General features: G+C 41.0%; 1 protein-coding gene across 2 annotated transcripts in view; it reads left to right on the top strand.

Annotated features, from left to right (window-relative positions):
* The window catches only part of kcnq1.2 (potassium voltage-gated channel, KQT-like subfamily, member 1.2), a 178,629-nt gene extending 157,946 nt beyond the window's left edge, over positions 1 to 20,683 (top strand). For both annotated transcript variants that reach the window (XM_065957003.1, XM_065957004.1), the window contains one exon: positions 18,630 to 20,683. In XM_065957003.1, coding sequence (XP_065813075.1) covers positions 18,630 to 18,776 — 147 coding nt within the window. In that variant the 3' untranslated portion in view covers positions 18,777 to 20,683. The remainder of the gene's footprint in view (positions 1 to 18,629) is intronic.
* Positions 20,684 to 20,892: the final 209 nt, after the last annotated feature.

Genomic DNA, 20,892 nt, shown 5'->3' with positions numbered 1-20,892 from the left:
TAGCCAAGTCGTCTTTTTTTCCACACTAATGCTCAGAAATACTTGTGGAAGTTTAATTTTCCTCCCACTCCTTTCCTCCTATTTACCCGCAAACCTCTTTTTTCTTTCTTTTTTTTTTTTTTTTACTATTTACTGAACCCAAAATAGACTCAGTTGGGGGGAAAGAGGTAAAACACACACTGTTTATTTCCAGTGTCCTGTAGTAACCGTGGCAGCAGCAGAATGTTTCTCTTTATGTGTTTAACTCTGACTGACAGTGGATGACTGTGCTGAGGTGGGGTGGCTGCTAAAAAAAGGATTTAATTAACCAAAAGACTTGACAAGGTTACCGTAAGCTACCTGCAGAGTTGTTCTGATTTATTTATTATTTTCTTTTCTGACTCCTTGATCTGGCCAATACAGAGAACTGATAAAAAAAAGTTTGACACTCCTGTGTGAGAGGATGTGAGACTGATCATTTGATTTGGTTTGACAGTCATTTAGTTAGGACATATCTGAATAATCCTAGGAATAATCAGCTATTCCACATGTAAAAGATTTGTTTGACACATCTCTTCTACGTGTGTCTGCGTAAGAGCATTGGAGGAACAGTGACTTTTAAAATTACCCTTTTTTTTTTTTTTAAATCAAGTTTACGATTTTTATTACTATATCACTTACAATGTCTGCATTTACTTCTGCTTCCACAAGAAAACTCAAAGGATGAATAATCGAGGAGAGCTAACCTCAAAACAAGCAGAGCCCATGCAAAAAAGCTAAGCTAACGTTAGAGGCAGCTATAGACTCCCAGCTTTAAAGAAATTACAATTCTTAATGGGAAACTGCTTTATTAAGTATAGCTCCGCCGAAGGCCGTCTTCTTTGCTGTTTAAACTGACTGCTGGCTCCTTGTTGGCAGCACTTCTTGTTGTGGGCTACAGATGAAAAGTTGCAAAGAAGAAATTGATTTAAAGTTTAAAGAGTTGCTCTTATGGTATTTGACTAGCATACTTGCTAATAAAAATTCCTCTGCAGGCATTTTTTCTGAATAAGGCCACCTTTCCTCCCGTCTTCTATACAAACAGTGTTCCAAATGAGGACTTTGATGTGTGGTGACTGCTTCATTTGATGAGGGAGACGGACAGTGAGGGAGGAAATCGTGTGAGATGGAGCAGTGGGTGGAAAAGAGAGAGAGAGAAAAAAAAGAGAGGGGCGGGGAGGGGGTGCTGTGTTTGATGAAAGCTTGGCCCTCTGTTTACTACAAGCTAAAAATACTACCCAGCCTGGTGTGCAGCAGGCATGGCGGGGGGGGGGGGGGGGGGTGTTCCTGGTGTGTACATATGTGTGTCTGTCGCCCCCTTACCCAACAGCTGGAGGCTAGAAAGCAGAGAGAGGGTTGCGTGTCGCTGCAGGGGGGAAGCAACAGGTGGATGAGAAGGCGTGTGGCTCTGTGTTTGTACTGTACATATGTCTGATTGTGGGCAGGCGTGTGCAGAAATCTCAGCTTACAAGTGCATACAAGTAGCCCAAGAGTCAAATAGAGCCTGTGTCTCTGAAGCCTGAATTGTCTTATTCATGCTCTCTAATCTATTTAAATTCCTCAGGCAGTGCCATGAATCAAATTAATGACTGTGTTGTTGATGCTGATGTTAAAGCTCTGGTATGAGCACTGCATTAGCCATTCATATTAGCAGCAGCTTTCTCGCTGGGCTTTAATTTTTGTTCGTGTGTGTGTGTGTGTGTGTGTGTGTGTGTGTGTTTGCGATTAGCCCGTGCCCCCCCCCCCCCCCCCCCCGACACTAGCTTTTACCCTGATGACAAGAGGCAATTGGCCTTCTCAAATGACAGCGACTAGGTACTGTGAGGGCAATTGTACCCTGGCAGCTGTGCATCTCTCCCTCTCTGTTCGTCAGTACAGCTAAAATGAGAGTGTAGTTACTGATTCAGTGATTAAATACCTTCCTGTTTGTGCAGGGGCCATCAGATAAGGGTTACCACGTAGGGAATGCAAGGGCCAAAAAAACGAGGTAAGCCGGCAGCCAGCACACTTCCCTGGTTCATTATTGGCATACCTCGGAGGTAAAAAAAAGAAAAAAAATCCCAGATGGCCGCACTGAAGCAGGAAATTCTGAGTGGATGACAACAAGAGAGCGATAATGAACGAGTCAACAGATTAACCATGTCATTTCACTGTCTTTGTGGTATGTTATAGTTTATAATCTTCCTCCCCATCTCTATCTTGAGCATGCTTACAGGATCTCAGCTGGGTTATTTTCTTTTTTTTTTACAGTAACACTGTACCTGTTTTTCTGAGCTGGCCAATGGATTTTCCCTATCGCACTGATCAACAGGTGGTGATAACATGCCAACATGCTGCAGTGTGCCAGAAAAAGGAGGAAGGAAAAAGATTGCTAGCAGGTTCAATTTCATTCAACACATTTGTTTTTATCTTAAGAATACTCCTTTGTTCACCTTTTTAAGAAATCGTGTATCATCTTGTGAAATATCTTGTTAGGACATCAAAGCAAAAATTCCACAACTCAAAGAAGAAAACATATGCAGAAATACGACTTTGAGTTGTAAAGGAATGATGATCTGACATTATGGAAAATGTTTTGGAGTCTCCAAGAAGTAACTGTCCCTGATTGGCTGACACATCATACTTCCTGAAACTGCCGATGGTGGTTTTTACACTTGGGTTTCAGCAAACAATATAAAACAATGTGTACCTCTCAAATGTGTACCTTGCAAGTATCTACGTATCTATAGTAGCTACGATTTTGTTTGAAAATCAATAAGAGCCCGTCTTGTATAGACGCCTATCCTTTCACATCGTTTCAACTTTTTTAAACATTTTTTAGGACATCAAAACTTCTCCACTGAAATACAGTGTCCCACTTGAATACAGAGGTAGCTAACCGAGGATATTAGTAGGCCACTGTGACTGGCCAGTTGAGTGGAATAGTTTCATGTGGCCTTATCAGTTTCATGTCTTGTTATGTCTGCAGCCCTGGCCGGCCCAATGTTAGTCTTCAGGAAAGAATGTAGGGTCATGGAGCAGAGCTGATGGAGTTATTATGAAATTTGGCTCTGGAATAACAGCAGGCATCCCTGTCCACTGGGTCTGTCCAGCTCCCATTCCAGCAGCATTCAGTCATGCCACAAGGAGGCTGTTTCATTCACATTTTCTAACATTCCATTCATGTAATTTATCGTTAAATGAGCGCACTCCTGAAATCCTTCTAGACCCGGCGACCTCTGAGCAGTTTGCTTGAACATTTTTAACCAATCACACATCTCCAAATACTGTCAGTGGCCAACTAGGCGTCTCCGGTCTGTATAATCATGCTCCTCTGATTCCCTCCAACATTTGCAGACGCCATCAAAACATCACTCCACATAAAGCCAAACAAATGTCTCTGGAAACAGCCCCGCTTCTCATGTTCACATCTTTGATGAGGAAAAAACGCCACCATAACAAAAACAAGAGGTCGAGTAGTACCGGGAAAGATGCTATATTTGGAATCAGGCGAGTGGGCGACAACATGTCTCTTCTTGTTCTGCATGTCGCTGCTTTGAAATGCTGTCTCCTCCTCTCCTCTCCACGCTGTGTGCGTGCCTGTGTGTGTGAGAGGGCCAGCTGTGGTCTTACAGTATAATAAGGCTCTCTATCCGAAATAATGGCTTTAATGCTGGTTAAAAGGGGGGTGGGGGCAGGGGGGTTGGTTGGGGTCAGGCTGACTTCTGCGCCCAAGGATCAGCTGGCATGCTGTCGGGGCCGTGGCACCAGGCACAGGGTCGCTGTCTGGGCAGGACAGACAGCTGGGGAGGGGGGGAGGGGCATGGGGGAGGGGGGGGGATTCTCTCTGTCTGGGATACACAAACTTCATCACATCAATTATTTCCACTGTACCCAGGCAACTCTTGTTTATATCTGACTCTTTTCTCCCTGAATAGGAGGAGCTGAATAGTAGCATCATTTTTCAGGTGACGGATTGAGAAATATCTTAATGGATGCTGGCCGTTCACCATTACTGATACTGCTTAAGATATCCGTCCTCTATATAAATATAATTTTCAGTTTTATTTAAAAAAAAAAAAAAAAAAACATAAGGAACCCCTCTGTGTAAAATAGTTACAAAGAAGCTAATATGCTTTAATTTAGATACCAATTGTTGAGTAATTATTAATTGACTGACATAAAATCCATCCAGTCACTGGTTGGAGCTCGTCAAAAATGATGTTGCCTTTTTTGTCATAAAATGTAAATTTATGAATGAATGAATGAATGTTGCCTGTTGGAAAAACCAAAGGCACCTAAACACTCCAGTTTAAGTCATCAAACTTGTGATGGTTGACTTACATTATTGACCTGACTGTAATAAAATAAAATGGGAACATTCATGCTTTATAAACGTGTTATAAACAGCAAGAATACTATGTTTACTGTATGTTGGCGTCCCTCTATAAAACCCATCGTCGGTGTTGTTTAGGGAGATGATTTTCTCTGCAAAAGCCTCAATGTCATTAGTATCAGTTTTCAATGGTGTCCAACTTGGACCAAAGGGCTGGCACGCCCCACCTCATTAATAATATTAGGCTGACTGGCCTATTGATGACCAGAACAAAGCTACAGTGTGTCCAAACTACAGCAGTGGTCGTAGTAACACGGCACCTCCCCGGTGCCTGACGATGCCACGCTGGCTGCCACCACAGCCTGGCACAGGGGGGATGGGGGGGACTGCATGTGTGTGGGGTTTTGGGGGGCATTTGGTGGTTGTGGCAGCTGGCAGTGAGTAGATGGGGTGGGGTGGAGGGGGTTCCTTGTTTTCATAAAGACTCCCCTGTGTGAACTCCATGCACGGCCACACCCTGGATGCAACCTTAAATCAGTTGCAGATTTGTGAACTTAATAAACAAATTTGGTGCACAAAAAGTAAATATACACACTATTCGAAAGTATTATAGACTTGCAGATCACAAACACAAAAAACAGCTCTTATATATATGTTTTTTTTAATGCAGTGAAGGGATTCAAAGGCAGTCATTACTGCTTGGCTCATTTTCTCAGTTTCACACTTCAGGGCTGCTTATGAGCGCCAAAGAGACGGGGGAATCAAACTGTGCTGATTGAGTCATGTGACGGCTATTCTTCTTTGCACAATGAAGAAACATCAGTGTTTGGTTCCACTGGATGTGAAGAAATAGTTCCTGACAGAGAAGAACAGTTTTTTTTGTTTTGGCGCTTGTGCATAATGTCTACATTAAATGATATACTAGTATACATAAGAGCAGTGAATCAGGGCAAAATTCTGAAACGTAAGATGTTTTTTTTCATCTTGTTTACTGTAATTATTCTTATCTTAGATATGGACATAAATTAAAGTATTACAAAATGTTTGTCATCGAGGTCTGTCCCCATGAGGGCCACCTCACTTGGGACCAGTCAGCAGCAGATCATGTCCAGCTGTCTAGGAGAACAAATGCTCCTTTGGGCAACTGCTTCTTCACTACACACTACCTCCCTCCCTCCACCCTTTCCTCTACACCCCCCAGTGTCTTTACTTTAGCCTTGTCTGCTGGTATAAGTTAAAATTTGGCAACTTGTTGGTTTAAAAATACTCATCAAAGTTCACACTCCTGTGAGGAGTTCTGAGCTGGTTATGAAACAGACTGAATTCTCTTAATGTCTCTTCATGACCTACAAAGGCTAACAGGAGCATCAGCAACAGGATTGGTTATTTCTCAGAGTCATTGTTAACGACTGTAACCACTGCCAACGGATCAGTGTCAGAAGAGGCATTTAACAGCATGCTGCGAAAACACTTTGTATGTATAATTGTATGAAGTGTAAATCAACAAATATACAGTATAAGACGTACTGCTTTGTCCAAAATATAATCATAGTGGGATGAAACGCCAAGCGAGTATATCTCTTTTTAAGGGCGAACCTTGTGTTGGCTTTTCCCGGCAGACGTGGTGTTGGACAGGCAGATACCAAACACCAGCAGTTAGCTTTGCTGCTTTGCTAAAGTGCTCATGATGGATAGGCTTTGTAATATAGCAATAAGTAAGGTATTTTACCTGCTTTTTGTAACATAACAATGAGTAAGGTATTTTACCTGCTTTTTGTAAAGTGTCTCGAGATAACACTTGTAATGAGTTGACGCTATACAAATAAAAATTGATTGATTAATTGATTGATTATATTGTGCTAGCGGCGGTAGCTTGCAGTGTAACATCCTGCAGTGAGTGTTGGCCTCCAGGAGGAGGGCCCCAGTTTGAATGTTTTTTTTTACAAACTGCAATGAAGCAAAAGCTACACCTTAAACTTACTACTGTCTGTCAAATGAAATATTTCTATTCAATTCTAATCCGTAAAAGTGATTTTGTAAGGATTTGGCTTATAACAAGTGACTATTTTTCCAAACATGTTATGATACTTTTTTTTTTTCATTGGCACTCATTGAACAGAAGTGAATCATTACCTGTCCTGCAGCAGTATTCCTCCAGCAGCTTTATCTCTTTTTAGCCTCCTCGTTCTTCATCTCTTTTGCTTGTTCATGCTGCATTTCACTCAGTTTCGCGATAACATTTTCCTGACCTTCTTATCTTTCAGTGTGAAAAACACGAATACTCCTTCAACAAGACATCAAAGTCTCTCCTTTGCCCAACTCTCTCTCTCTCTGGCTGTTTCAATCTCTAACTTTTTTTTTTTTTTACCTTTGTACAACATTAAAGACCAGAAGTTTTTCCCACACAAGCACACAGATGTACACTACTACATGCACACTGCACACATACTTTCTCTGTCCTATAGCCCCCACAGTCATGTCCAAACACAATGATCAGTAAATCAAATAAAACACCCACAGTGTTTCAGAGGGAAGGAGTGTGCTCGGAACAACAGAGAGATAAAAAGAAAAAAAAAGAGAGAAGGAGGGGAAGACTGGACACGGGGGGGATTGTATGTCCTCGTGAAAGTAGCCCTCAGAAACAAAAGCAGCTTTGAGTGTGCGCCCACTCAGAAGAGAGATTAGCCGGTACACACCCCCCTCATCACCACCACCCCTGCAGAAAAGAGCTTTGGCTGCAGTTTAGCGGCACGTGGCGCGGCCCTTGATACTTATCATGTGCGTCAGGTGCTTTCAGCCGGTTTCCTGTTCTTTAAAACATAACCAACATTTCCCTCTTTCACTCCCTCCTTCTTCTTCTTCTCTCAGTCCAGAAACCCTCCATCCACACCCCTTATCCTTTATTTCTTCTTCCTCTTACTCCCTCTCTTCTCCTGTCCGTCTCTTTCTCCTGCTTTTACAAATACAAAGAACATATTGTATCTGCCAGCGTTAAAGTGAATCCATTCTCCTTGGCAGCGGCCCGACCCGTGGTGAATCTGAGCCGGGTTTGCTCTGTTTTCCAGCTGGCACAGAGTGCTGCTGGTGGAGCGGGTCGGTCGGCTGGTCGTCGTTGAGTTGGTGGATTTGAGTCCAGCTGACATGTTGGTTTAGGATTCATTCACGCAGTCTGTCATTCTCGCTCTGCTTCCTTCTCGGTCTCACTCAAGTTGCATAGCATGACCCCGGTTCACCTTGCATGAAGCTCTTCTAAATATACACCGTTTTGGATGCTGGTTTGTGGATTCGCTTTCACTAAATACAGATATTTCTTAAATATCACGCACTGCGGTGCAAAAATACAAGAAAATGAACTTTTTTTTCTTGTCCTGTGTGGAAGTATTTCTAATGTGTGTCATGTTTATACCAGACAGACATTTTCACACTTCCAATGCATTAACTTGTGTTCTTCAGCTGCCCTTTTCAATGTGAACAGAAGCCAGACTTTTAAGCCTTTTTAAATTTAAAGAGAACAAACATTTTAAAGGAAGGGTTTGTGATATTTTACACATAAATCTAGCAGAAATCAAGTATATGTAAATATCTCTCTCAATCATGACTGTATACGACAATGAGTGAGAAGTGTGAGTCCACCAGCTGTGTTGTTGTCAGAGCTGTGTTTACATCATGTTTACATGGACAGGACGGCCTTGCGTATCAAGGACTAGAGAAAAGAAGACAAACACAGCCTACTCACTGCTTATCTGGATTTCACATTAGTGTTGTTCCGTGTCAATTTATGTGCAATGTGAAGCTATGAGTTAACCAAAGTGTGCTAACATTAGCCCGCTAACACAACAATGCGGACCACAGGGAATTGCAGTTCGAGCAAAGGACAATTTTGTTCGCCGCTTGCCCTAAATGGTGCTTAATAATGGTGCATTCTAATTCATAACTCCTTTGTGCAAACCCAAGTGGAGAGGGGTTGGAGGTGTGATGTTGGAGGAAAGCAGAAGCTTCAGAATAGCGGAGGTGTCGCCGCCAAAGAGCAGTTTGTCTGTTTCGGTTTCATGCTGGTGCTCAAGGGCGACATCTACTGGATCAAAAAGTAGCACATTTGTCCTTTAAGGTCACTGATAGCTCATGTTTAGTTATGGAAAATTCTTGAAGTCATGGACTAATACATCTCAGCCACAACAGGAAGACTGAACACAAAAATACAAAGTAGCCCACATGCACACACAATGTCACAGCTAATAATTTCTAATCATAACAACAATAATAACAACATCGCACTGTTGTGCTTAAACAACACCAAGGAGTGTAAAATGGAAAGAATTCACCTTTAAAATCAAGAAGCATGATGTCCGAAATTATTTAAAAATTGACTTTGTAGATTTCCATGCTTCCTTTCTTATCTACGCCTACCTAAAGGAGGTAGTGAGTAGATAAACAGAGAAGCATAGAGTCCGGCTGGAGAGAGGTGGCTTACCTTAGACGAGGTACCCCTCGACAAAAGCAAATATAAAAAAAATGCTTAACCAGAAACATCTTTACAGAACTCTTTCATGAAAGTCAATTTAAACATACATTGACACAAGCACATCAATAATGAGACACTATTGTGTTTCATAATCCCAGTTCAGGCTTAGAAACTGAATGCAGCCTTCTCCACCCACCCCTGAAATATGAAAGAGATCAACTGATGAGTCAACACACTCACAAGGCAGCAAAAATAAACGGCTAATAGCGACCGTTGGAGCCGTTTGAAGTTTGTCTGACTGTTCTCTTCTTCTTTCCTCCTTCTTTCCTCCATCCACATCCTCTTCAGAGCTTTTTGGAACCGCTTGGCAATGTGGGACATTTGAAAGTCGCACATAAACTCACCTTTGTTGTTATTCCCTCTTCAAATGTATACACAGTATATGTTTATTTGGTCTTTTCGAAAGGTTTGCTATTTGCTTTGAGAAAAAGAGCACACAGAAAAGGAGGGGATCAATGTGTTTGCTAAGTGTTCTTGGATATACATGACCGTTTATTTCTGTTTGTAGTTTTCCCTAGCTTTAGGTCTCTGACACAGTCTCTCAGAATGCATTATGGGATATGTGTTACTCTGTTGATCATGATCATTTGACACCAAAGCTCCATGACTTGCATAAAGTCTGGCACATTTTGAATAGTGTAAAGGAAAGTGCATACTCAGGAAACCAAGTCATTAACTCTTTCAAATTAAATTACTGATACAAGCTCTTAATTTGTAAAATATACACAGAGCAGTGACTGAACCCAGCAGCTAAATAGTGATTTCATGACTCAGTGAAAAAAGAGATAAACAAATCTCAATGGATTAAGCCTGATTGTGCAAGTTGCATTGCCTAAACTTCACTTTGAATGTATTTGAAAACTTTTCAATTTGTAATGTTTTTTTTCCAGAAGAGTTGCCATGTTTTCAATATTTAAAAGTTAGAAGCTAAGACACGTGCCGTGACATTCTATAGGGTGAACATCTGACCTTCAGTAAAATAATATGACATGCACCAATGTCATTATCTGCTGTGTTTCTGTTGTGATGCATCAACGTATTGCTAACTGCTGATTCAGAGAAGATGTTTTTTTTTTATTCGGCAAAGAAATCACCTGTTGGACAAACTGATTTTCATTCATGGTTAAACATGTTAGAAAATGTTGGAAGTGTGTGAGTCTTGCAGTTGTGAGGAGAGATCAGTTTGTCATAAAAAGTGATGAATAAAAACATCGACTTGAAAATGATCAGCTCCATTGTTCATTTGAACATTGTTATCAGTATCGGCCCTAATACACCATCAGTGAATCTCTAACATTCTCTAAATGTAAGTCTCATAATCTGAGGTAAAGTGCAAACAACTGATGTGACAACCATTTTACAAACAATTTTCCAAAGAATCGTAGAGGAGGTGTGTTATAGCAAGCAATAAGAAGTCTCTTCTCTGCAGATGAAAATGCTGCTTGGGTTGAGAAAAAAAAAGAAAGATGCAGCTCTTTAGTTATAGCCCATTCACTGCTATCACTCAATATAATGTTTTTGTACACCTCGGCTTATCTTATGACAACATCAACAAATCAGTTGCATGCTGACATTCCTAGTTTGGTGTGGTGGGCGTGTGTGTGTGTGTGTGTGTGTGTGTGTGTGTATGTGTGTGTGTGTGTGTGTGTGTGTGTGTGTGTGTGTGTGTGTGTGTGTGTGTGTGTGTGTGTGTGTTAACCCTCTTTCATGGAGACAAAAGCCACTAGTGTCCATTTTTTTTTCCTGCTTTCAAATTTATTTTCCTTTTCTTCTGACATTTTTAATTTCCCTCCTCCTTTACTCTCGCTTTCCGGCCTCTCCCTCCCTCCCTCCCTCCCTCCCTCCCCCAACCCTCACCCCTGATCTCCATTCTTCATTCATGCAGCACTGTCACAGTGATGATAATGATGACCTCTGTGTAATGCTAGCTTGTTATTGGCCCACCAGTGAGGCCAATGCGTACACCCTCTGTTGCTTTTTCTGCATTGACCATTGTGTTACTGGGGAAACGCTGGTTTGTGTGTGTGTGTGTGTGTGTGTGTGTGTGTGTATATGTGTGCGTGTGCGTGTGCGTGTAGGTGAAGCACAAAGAGCAGCTAGCACAGGGGATCTATAGAGAGGAGAGACATTCACCTGAACTGACCCTGTGCTGTTTAGGGGGAAAATAACAGGAAACAACGACTCCACTGTCTTTGTTTTGCTGGATATTTACACATGACTGCTTTACTCGTGTGAGAATTATTTCAACATTATACCACCCTTGAATTCACATGGATAAACTGTGTGCTTCTTTCTGTTACCACTTGATTTAAAGGAACTGTTACTTCAACCTGCAGGCAGCTTACAGATTAATGCATCTTTAATTCACTGTTGTAGAAAATATATTAGGCATATTATTACAAATAAGAGCTTCATCAAGTGATATTTTCCAGAGAAGTTGTCACTATGTAAATATACAAGGTGGTCCACTAGGTGCTGTGGAGCAATGTTATTAAGAACAGCTTTGTAACTTGTGCGTCAACAGGCGTTGGACACCTTTTATTTTTTTTCTGCAAAACATATTTGCAGCATTACATGTTTTAGTCTGCAATGTTTAATGAAGCTAAGTTAGCAATGACAAAATGTGCAACGTCTATCTATCTAACGTCTATCTCTATAAATATTTAATGTGCCAGTCACAGTTTGTTATGAAAAGACTTTGGCTCAGCAAAAGAAAAACAATCAACATTAAATATTGGTTTCTTACTGAACCAAACCCTGTTCTTCTGCATGAATGTATTGTTTTACACCCACCAACCTGACTGCCTCCCTATGACAACTATAACGCCTTTTCACTACGTAGGTCTAACCCCCCCCCCCCCCCCCCCCCCCTTCATTATCGCCCCCTGCTGGTTTAATGACAGCCTCCCCATATGGACTATCGCCCTCTCTAATACGTTCGTCTTTCGGCCTCTGCTGGTCCCCAAACTTCCTACACACATGTAAAAAGGTTTTGACAAAACAAGTCTGATAAAGTTATCTAGAGGATCAGCGGGTCCACCACATTATTTTATGGGCTAGCTAATCTAGTGACTTAACACAAGTAGAGGTTACGTAAGTTCCATAAGAAGAAGACTTCAATTTAAACAATGCACCTTCCAAAACATTCCCACAAACTAGCTTTGCAAATGTTTTATCAGGACAGAAATGCATTAAACAGGTTTGTTAGTCTTTAGTGGTATACACAATATAATTGGTGAAACAGTGAATATCACTTTAAGGGTGTAGTCTTAGTGATCTGCTTTCTTCCCTTTAGTTTGAGAAGAACTCCATCTGAAGGTTTCTTTCCTTGTCTTGGGTAATCCCTTGACAGTAACAGCATGAGCTGAAATGCTTTCAGGTGAGATATAAAAATAGCTTCATTCTGCTAACTGACTGACTTGGGGGGGGGAGCGGGGGGGGGGGGAAGCACCATCATTTGAAGGTGAAGGACACGAGATGATTTCTGTTTTGACTGCAGAGCATTATAAACCTTTGTTTGTAATTCAAAAGGCCCCCCGAGGGATATTAAAGAATTCCTTTCCAAGTGGAGTGGACATTAGGTGAGTCATGCTAGTGCCATGTAAGTACACACAGTCATAACAGAGCTGAGAAGGAGTGACGCTGTGAAATTCTCTGATGTCGTACAGGTTGAAGCTTTCGGGCCCTTTTGAGGTCATAGCAGTTGTGAAAACACATAACACACACATTACAGCATGCAAGGACGGTGACAATTGTTTCCCTCTTGCCTTATCTCGCTTTCTGTCCCGGCTCTGTCTCCATTGTCTCGTGCGATTTGAGAGCTTTTCAATGACAGGAATCTTGTTTTGTTGAGTGGAGCAGGCTGCTCGGGCACAGATGCCAGGACATTCCTGGAGCTGGTAGTCTTTCCTACTAGCAGCCCCTTCACCTCTTTCTGCTTCACTTTGCTCCCATGTTTTTTTTTTTGTTTTTTTTTTTACATTTATATCCGTCGTGTTTTGTAGGTTTATTTGACTGTTCAAAGAAGAATCCATCAGCACATGACTGCATGATTCAGTGTGTCTACTGGCTTTGGTCTCTCTTTCTAAAAAAAAAAAAGCTCCCACCACTCCACAACACCTAAACACCAATCATTACATGTCAAGGTCTCACAGAGACTATCTCCTCCTTTGCATGTCATGTCCATACATCAGTAATCATGTGCTGGTAGAATGAGGCACAGAAGAGAAAATGCAGCGATAGTAGGCCCAGCTTTTCTTAAGTCTTTCTAACTATCCAACAGATGGCAGTGTGAATCGCTGAATCTGCACAGGCCGGCCTGTGAGGACTGTGAGGTGTTCGATGTGACTTCTCTGTGACTTCTATGGTGCAGCAGACACTTCTTGTTTTTATTCACACAGGATAGGAAGTGTCCTAGATAACTCTTTATTGTTTTCATAAATGTCTGCTTAAGTCGGTTAGAAATGAGAAAAAAACATCTATTTCTTTACATCTGCAAAAAAAAATCCTATAGTAGCCTAATTATTATGCACCGGAATAGTTTCAAGTTTGAATGTAGGCTAAAGAAAATATATCAACCTTAGGCAATATATACTTGTTAGCTTGTACATCCTTTGTTACACAATTTCCCAAATCCAGCCGGACATATGAGGTAACTATTCTATAAGTATAAAACTTCTGTCAATAATCTAGAAACGTCTGCATCTTAAGATGAATAAGAAAAGTTATCTCGACAACATTGAAAGTGTTTTTCCCATATAGACCGATAAAGTAAAAAGTTGAATCTGTCTGTAAGTACATTCATGTCCAACATGTGCTGTTGTTTGCTAATCTTTTTCGTACTGGCTGCTATTATTAAGTCAAATCCAGCTTTATCACTTTGGTTCAAGCCCACATATATTATATAACCACAAAAAAAGCTGTGTTCTATTCTAAGCACCACAAATGTATTACAACACTTGTTTGCAATGACTTGTAACCGCTCATGATGACTTTTTCCCCCACTGGTGTCACCCACTTGTTTACCCGCTTCAGCTCTTTATTAGTTTTCCATGGTGACCCTCAGGCCTCAACTCTCTCCTGCAGCTCTTTGGTCACTGTTAATGTCCTCGTTTTACTCCTCGTTTGTTATTTTTTTGTTTGTTGTTTGCTAGGTGACAGGCAGGCTAGTACAAACAGAACGTGTGTACACGCTTGTATGTACGTTTGTTTGTCTACTCGTATGCGTCTGTGTAGCAGATAGCAGACAGACAGTCTCATGGGAGGGCAGGAAGGTGGTTCAGGAAGGGTGTTCCTGTGTGAACAGGAGCTCTGCGGTCTCCCCACCGTTGTCTCTGTGCTTTGTGTCTCAACCGGCCGCTGCAGTGACTGCAACGAAATATAGGTCAAAAGATCACACACACTGTGTATAATGAACTACACCTCATAAAGCTTTCTTGGTGACTTCATTTTCAAATACACATTCTAGTCCCTCAGCATATCACACCCAATTTATGTATTATTTCTTATCATATCCGTCTGATATAAACGTTTGATGTAACAGAAGAGCAGTTTGAAGACATCACCTTCAGCCCACAGCCGCCCACTGCACTGGGAATGTTATGACTTCATGTCATTACATTTGGACGGTGCAATAGTTCATTGATTATATAAAAAAAAAAGTATTATTCATTTTTTTGTATAATCATCAGTTGCAGTATATTTAGTTATTAGTAAGTGATGCCAAGCAGTCGTATGAGTGCAAAGAAATTACAGCGTCCTGTACTCTTTATGTATGATGATAGTGCTTATCTAAACGTCTACAGGAAAAGAAAAACTAAGCAATTAAAACCTTGGAATAGGATTAGTTTACTTTACATTGAGTGTGTTGAGAAGAAGAAAGAGAACTGGAAAAGAAGGTGACGTTGTGCACAAACTGCTTTCCATTCAAAAGCATCCCACGCATCTTGGATTGATCTAACCTTCCGAAAGCGACCGCTCCTAAAAGCTCTTTAAGCTCTTGACACTTGGTCCCTTTAAGACGACTTGGCTGTAGTCAGATAGACCTTATCAAAGAGCAGAGGGAACTCCCTGCTGCTGGAGTGTCAGCCCTGCTTGTGACTGTCCCATGTGTTGTTTGTGGTCAGAGGGAGGGTGGGGACAGCTGGAACATCAGCTGTCCCTGGATCACATGCGTTTATGTGACACAGCAGTGCTGACACCCAACTCCTGCATTTACACTACACACTGTTAGAACAAAATAACAAAAGCCTCTTCTCAATAAAATAGTCTAACAGTCAATGCAAATATAGAAAACGTAATTTAAATAACAGTTACATTCCAAAGGTAACTATTTACAGATATCATTCCATATTCATTCTTTTAAATTATATTGGCTTATTTCAATGTTATGTCAATGTAATCTTTTTTTTCACGGCTAAAGACCTAACACTCCCAAGAACTGCTTGATCACCCATCGTAAGCATTATTATGTCATCTGTGTGAGGGAAAAGTCTGAAATCATGACATGTGTCTAACACAGGAAGTATGTGTCTTAGCAAAGAGGAACAGTGGTCACAAGTAGACTGACACACACACTGGCTATGGGACATTTTTAGCATTAGAGAGAACAAACTGTGACCTTACAAATGACTTCAGATCTGAGTCATTACGAGGGATGTACATTTGCTGGAATTTTGAAAGTCACTTGCAATAACTTGTCCAATGTCCAATAATTGACTAAATGACAGTGCTGCATGAATGACTCATTACCTCAAAGATCACCATTTACAAGCTAACAGATGTAGCATCACTTTGAGGTAGTTTAAACTTAGAAAATGTAAGTAATGTAAGTACTCAACAAAATATATATATATATATATATATATATATATATATATATATATATATATATATATATATATAACATAGGTTTAGACTATTTTTAATTCATTTAAGATATTTTAGTGTGAAAACAAATTTTAAGAAATTTCTACATACTGAAGTTTAGAGATGCAAAGTTAGTTTCTCAGAATCTCCACAGTCTGTGACGCAACCTTTGCATCACCTGACACTATTGTTTTGTTATTCTTTTGGTATTTAAACAGGCCTGGCAAACAGCCTTCTATTGAGCTTCAGCAGCCGTTAGGCGGTAGGACCGCTTTACATCCAGGCGCACGTAGAAATAATGGAGGACAAAATATTTTCAGTTCGCTTGAACTCTTTCATTTCTTTATAAATGAATGACTATTTGAATATTTAAAATCTTATGACCCATCCCTACTTATCACAGGTCCTGACTGTTGAACACTTCAATAGTTTTGTTCCTTTATCCACTTGCATGCATTGAATGTCTCAGGAGGTAGTAAAAAATGAAAACATCATTTGGAATCAACCATATTTTTCATCCACCTCAAGACTTGGAAACACATACTAATGTTCTCTTGCAACACAAAAGTATGAAGACCACCAGCGACACATTCATACCCACTTACTTGCATACGCTCTCCCCCTCTCACTGACATCCATCCCCAGAAGCACTCACACATGCAAACACATACACAGAACCAGTGGCAATAACTTAGTCTTGTGTGTTTGCAACACACCGGCCTAATTATGTTTTTCTTACCCCTCGGAGGAGGGTCTCTTGGGTCACTCCTTTTAGACACACTGCAGGAGGAATTCCTGATCCATTTTAAGCTCCAACGAGAATGCTGATAAGTCTGTAGATTACTGCCCAACATGTTTATGATAGCCTATTATTCTCTAAGCTTTATCCGGGCCCAGCGCGTGCTTCTGCTACTTAGCACAACTATTTAGGTCATAGTACAATCTCTATGGGGAGCTATGTGGATGGTGAAATATCAAAGAAAAAGGCTCGAAATGAAGCAATTCTTGCCCAGTCAAATTGTATAATTTTGGTTAAAACAACAGATTCAACTTTGAAGTCCCATTGGAGAAAGGCAGTCCATGAGTGCTGATATAAAGAAACACATCACTGGGACTTAAACTAAGTGTATCACTCTACCTCAGGCCTTTTTGAGTTTAAGATAATTCACTTAAAGGCAAACAGTCTTATTTCACATTGATGAAGCTGGTATCTCAAATCACACAGGCCACTCTGGTAACAACCGACTCTTATCACACTGTGGTGATAAATGACAACATAAAGAATGATTTACAAAAACAAAGTAGTAAGACTGCTGAAACCTCTAGATATAAAATGTGAGGGGAATGTTCATGTGTCGCTTGGCAACAGTAAAGTTGTGCAACTCCTTGTGTTGTGGTTAGATCCTAGATTAAAAAAACAGTACCATGTTGTGTATTGTTTTTTTTAATTTTCATATGCTAAGTTTAGAAGATCACACTTATACTTAATATCAGCACAGCTCTGTTTCTCTTCTTTGAATCACCGCAGTGCCTTTATTAAGTACAACAGCGCTCCCTCTTTATGTGATATTTAAAAACAAAAACAAGATACTTGTGCCCACTAATACTGATATATATATTGAATATTTATATAATTGTGCTGTTTAAAAAACCCTCAATGCTTTGAAACAGCCAGTGAGCATTTATATATATGAAACAATATATAATCCATGTTGGTCCACACCACTCTTAACATACGTTTTGTAGCATTGAGGGAATAAAGAATTGAAACTGGACTCATCTTAAAACTGCAAACGGAGTTTTTTTTATTGCAACAAAAGCAGAACTAGTTTATTTGTCTGGCATCTTAAGCTTTGTCAGACATTTTGACAATGTTCAGTTGTTAAATAAATGATGAGCGTTGGCGTGCTGAGATGTGCTTTCTTTCTTTTCTCTCAGATTTATACCTCCTGTTATGGCTCATATTTCATCAACAATAATAGCTGCTAAATGTCCCTCTCTGCCATAAAAGTGTCCGGGCCATCAAGAACACACACTAAAAGAAGGGGAGAAAGAGGGGCCGTAGCCCTTCAGACTATGAAAATGCCATTGATGTTAACTATCTGCCTGTGTCCTGGCAGAAATACCGCAGTTGAGCCCGAGTTGTTTCGCTATCACTGTGTAGCAGAGACGGGAGTCTGAATCTGTCTGTTCTGCCTGCTGCGTGAGATGTTATGTCTCTTTGATGTGCTTTGCTGTTTAGGCTTTGATTTACGAAGCGCCGTCTTTATCATTATCCCTCCTTTTTTTTTTTTCTTTTTTTTTTTAAGTCAGTGGAGCCATCAGTGTAAGTACATCAGGATGGAACAAGATAAATAAGTACAGCGGTAAAAGCAAGGCCAAGGCTTCGAGGATGGAGACAACCTCTTTGAAGTGTGCGCGCGCGGCTTCTTTTTTTGTGGTTGTGAGTGTATACATCACCAGGCAGTCTGTTGTGTGTTTACCTCATTCATGTGTATTCACACTATGGTTAGGCCGGCTGTGCCGCGTCACAGACGTCTCTGTTGGGTGACACACCTGTGTTTACAGTTGGGAGACCATGTAAACAACAGCGTATGTGTGTGAGTGTGAGTGTCAGTCCGCCCACTCAGGGATCATATAGCTCAGCAGCTTTTGTAATGACTGGCTTTAGCAGGTAGACGGCGACTGGCAGACTTAACGTGTCATTATACCCGGCGCTGCTCTGTCATTGTGAGGGCAACTGTATTAAAGAGGCAGATGGATACGACACAAAAGCACAAAGTCACTCACGCATTCTTTGTTTGTTTCATAATGCAGCCCTACACTGTACTTATACTCAGAGAGTTTACCCCTGAGGCATTCAGCTGACCTAACCTGTTTCCCTTTTCTGCATTGTGTTCAATCCAGATCCATCAGATGGACCAGAAAATGGACTCGGTGCTGCAGATCCTGATGGAGCAGTTTCATCCCAAACCGGAGATGATGACCAGACCGTCCCTCCGCAGGGTGACCATCCAGAAACAAATGGGAGTCAGCATGGACGAGGGGCTCTGATGGTGCTGCATATACTGCATGATTACATAGGGGTATAATGATGTCATCATCACCGAAGGAGAGTTAAAGGAGAAGGAGTTCACATTAATTAGCTAGCAGCCTACTCGGGAGTTAGCTTGCACATAAAAAAGGGGATTCAGTCTTCCAAAAAAAAAACTTCCTTCTCTTCCTTTCGCAATTCCAGATTTTGTCATTGAGATTGATCCCTGTGAAGAGATCAACATAGCTCTGGGACATGATGACATTGAGAAGTGAGATTCCTGCTGAAGTAAAAAATAAAAAAAAAAGGCTGACTACTCTGATGATAGTTGGCCTTGTTTTGGACTTTTTAAGCCGTCTAAATGTTGCTCTATTTCTGCACTCCGATTGTTGGCTCTCAGTCTTTCCCTCCAGCAGAGTAACCCAAGCTGCAGCACGCTCCACAAATGTATCCCACTATACATTAACCCCTCATAATCACACCACTACCATAATGTTAATTTATGTGTGGCCTGTCACTGAGCTGCATTCCTCTACTCCAAATATTATTCCAAAGCTAACTAACCCAGTAATGAAGTCGTAATGCAATCAAAGCAATCAAGCTCCCCTAAGACACAGAGAAAAATATGAGAGGCCAGCCATGGCAGAGGCATTCCTCGAATCCTTCTGATTATCTTGGCACCATCCACACCCAGTACACAACAGGGTTATTTCCATAGCCACACATCTATCCTGCCTAACTGAACTTAGGCTGTGGCGGGTGTTTGTTAGTAGTGATCGAATAACACGAGGAGGGAAGGGCAGATTATCTGTTGATTTTGCTCTGCATTAGGCACCGGAAGGCTGGAGTGAAAGAAATAGGAGGCAGAGAAATGGGTTTTTAGTTAACGTGATTCTGATTTATATCTATGTTGAAGCTAATAATGGTAGCAAAACTACTTTCACAAGGCTGCTATGTTACATGAGCATAGGCCTAAGTTATGGCATGGTCTCTAAGCAGGCCCCAAGATTTCATGCACACATTGATCTTAAACATTTTTGCACCAGCAGCAGGACTCTGCTTAAGATCTCCCATTTCCCTCTTCAGTGGAGCTCTCACTTCTGTGTGCAATTTGAAATAATTTTTGCCCCATTAAAAGTCTGATTGTTTTCTCTCTCTCTCTCTGAAGCAAATTAAGTGCTGAATTCCTGGTAAGGGGGAATTACTCACCGTGCATGACTAATGAAATGAAACACTGGAAAATGTGCATAAACTTCAACAGGAGGGGGCAATCGCAGTAATTCTGTGTGAAAGGTCTTTGATGGCATGTGGGCTACCGTTGAGAGCGCACGTTTGAAATCAACAGAGAGACAATGCTCTCACTTTGTTCCCATTCAGACAGGACGCTCAGGCATGTAGGATGTAGAAAATAGAAAATAACTCCGCTGTGTAGCAACTGTATGAAAGGCTTCCCATAATTATAGCATGCACATTCCTGAAAAGACTGATGCACACACAAACACACACACACACACACACACACACACACACACACACACACGCACACAAACGAGGGGTGAAAAAGGGAAGGGGAAAGAAGAGAGGCTTTCTCCCTGCACTATATATTTCATATTTTTGCTGTGGTTTGAAAATAGCTCGTATTTATCTTAAATTAACTAAAGTGTTTGTGTTTTATTTTGAAAGGCACTTGATATATGTATCTGCCTATCATATTCTCCTGTACAGTTTTATAAGAGTTGTAAATAGAAACATTGCCTTATTGGACTGTATTTATTTTTCATGTGGAAAGATCAACCTGGGACATGTCTGATCGTTGGAGTGAGGGGAGGCTCCTCTTGGACAGAGGGATGGAAATGATTGTAAATGATATTCATGCACAACCTCTGCACTGTAGCTCTGCTGTAAATAATAAAACTCCATTTCATTACACCATGGCCCGTTCTCCTGGCTTGGGAGGAATCAGATTACCAGGTCATCTATTCCATAATTTGCTTTTGTTGGGCAGTGAAACCATGTTTTTTTTTTTTCCTGGGACCTTTTTATTCAGAACTCCACCGAGCTGGGATAAGGTAAGCCAGTCCAAGGCCCGGAGTTTCCATCCAAATCACATCTCCTCAACTCCACATTTCATGAAAA

Source organism: Labrus bergylta, chromosome 7 (assembly GCF_963930695.1).
Source record: "Labrus bergylta chromosome 7, fLabBer1.1, whole genome shotgun sequence".
Lineage (NCBI taxonomy): Eukaryota > Metazoa > Chordata > Actinopteri > Labriformes > Labridae > Labrus > Labrus bergylta.
The sequence above is the reverse complement of the archived record's forward strand: the minus strand, read 5'-3'. Positions and strand labels throughout refer to the sequence as shown.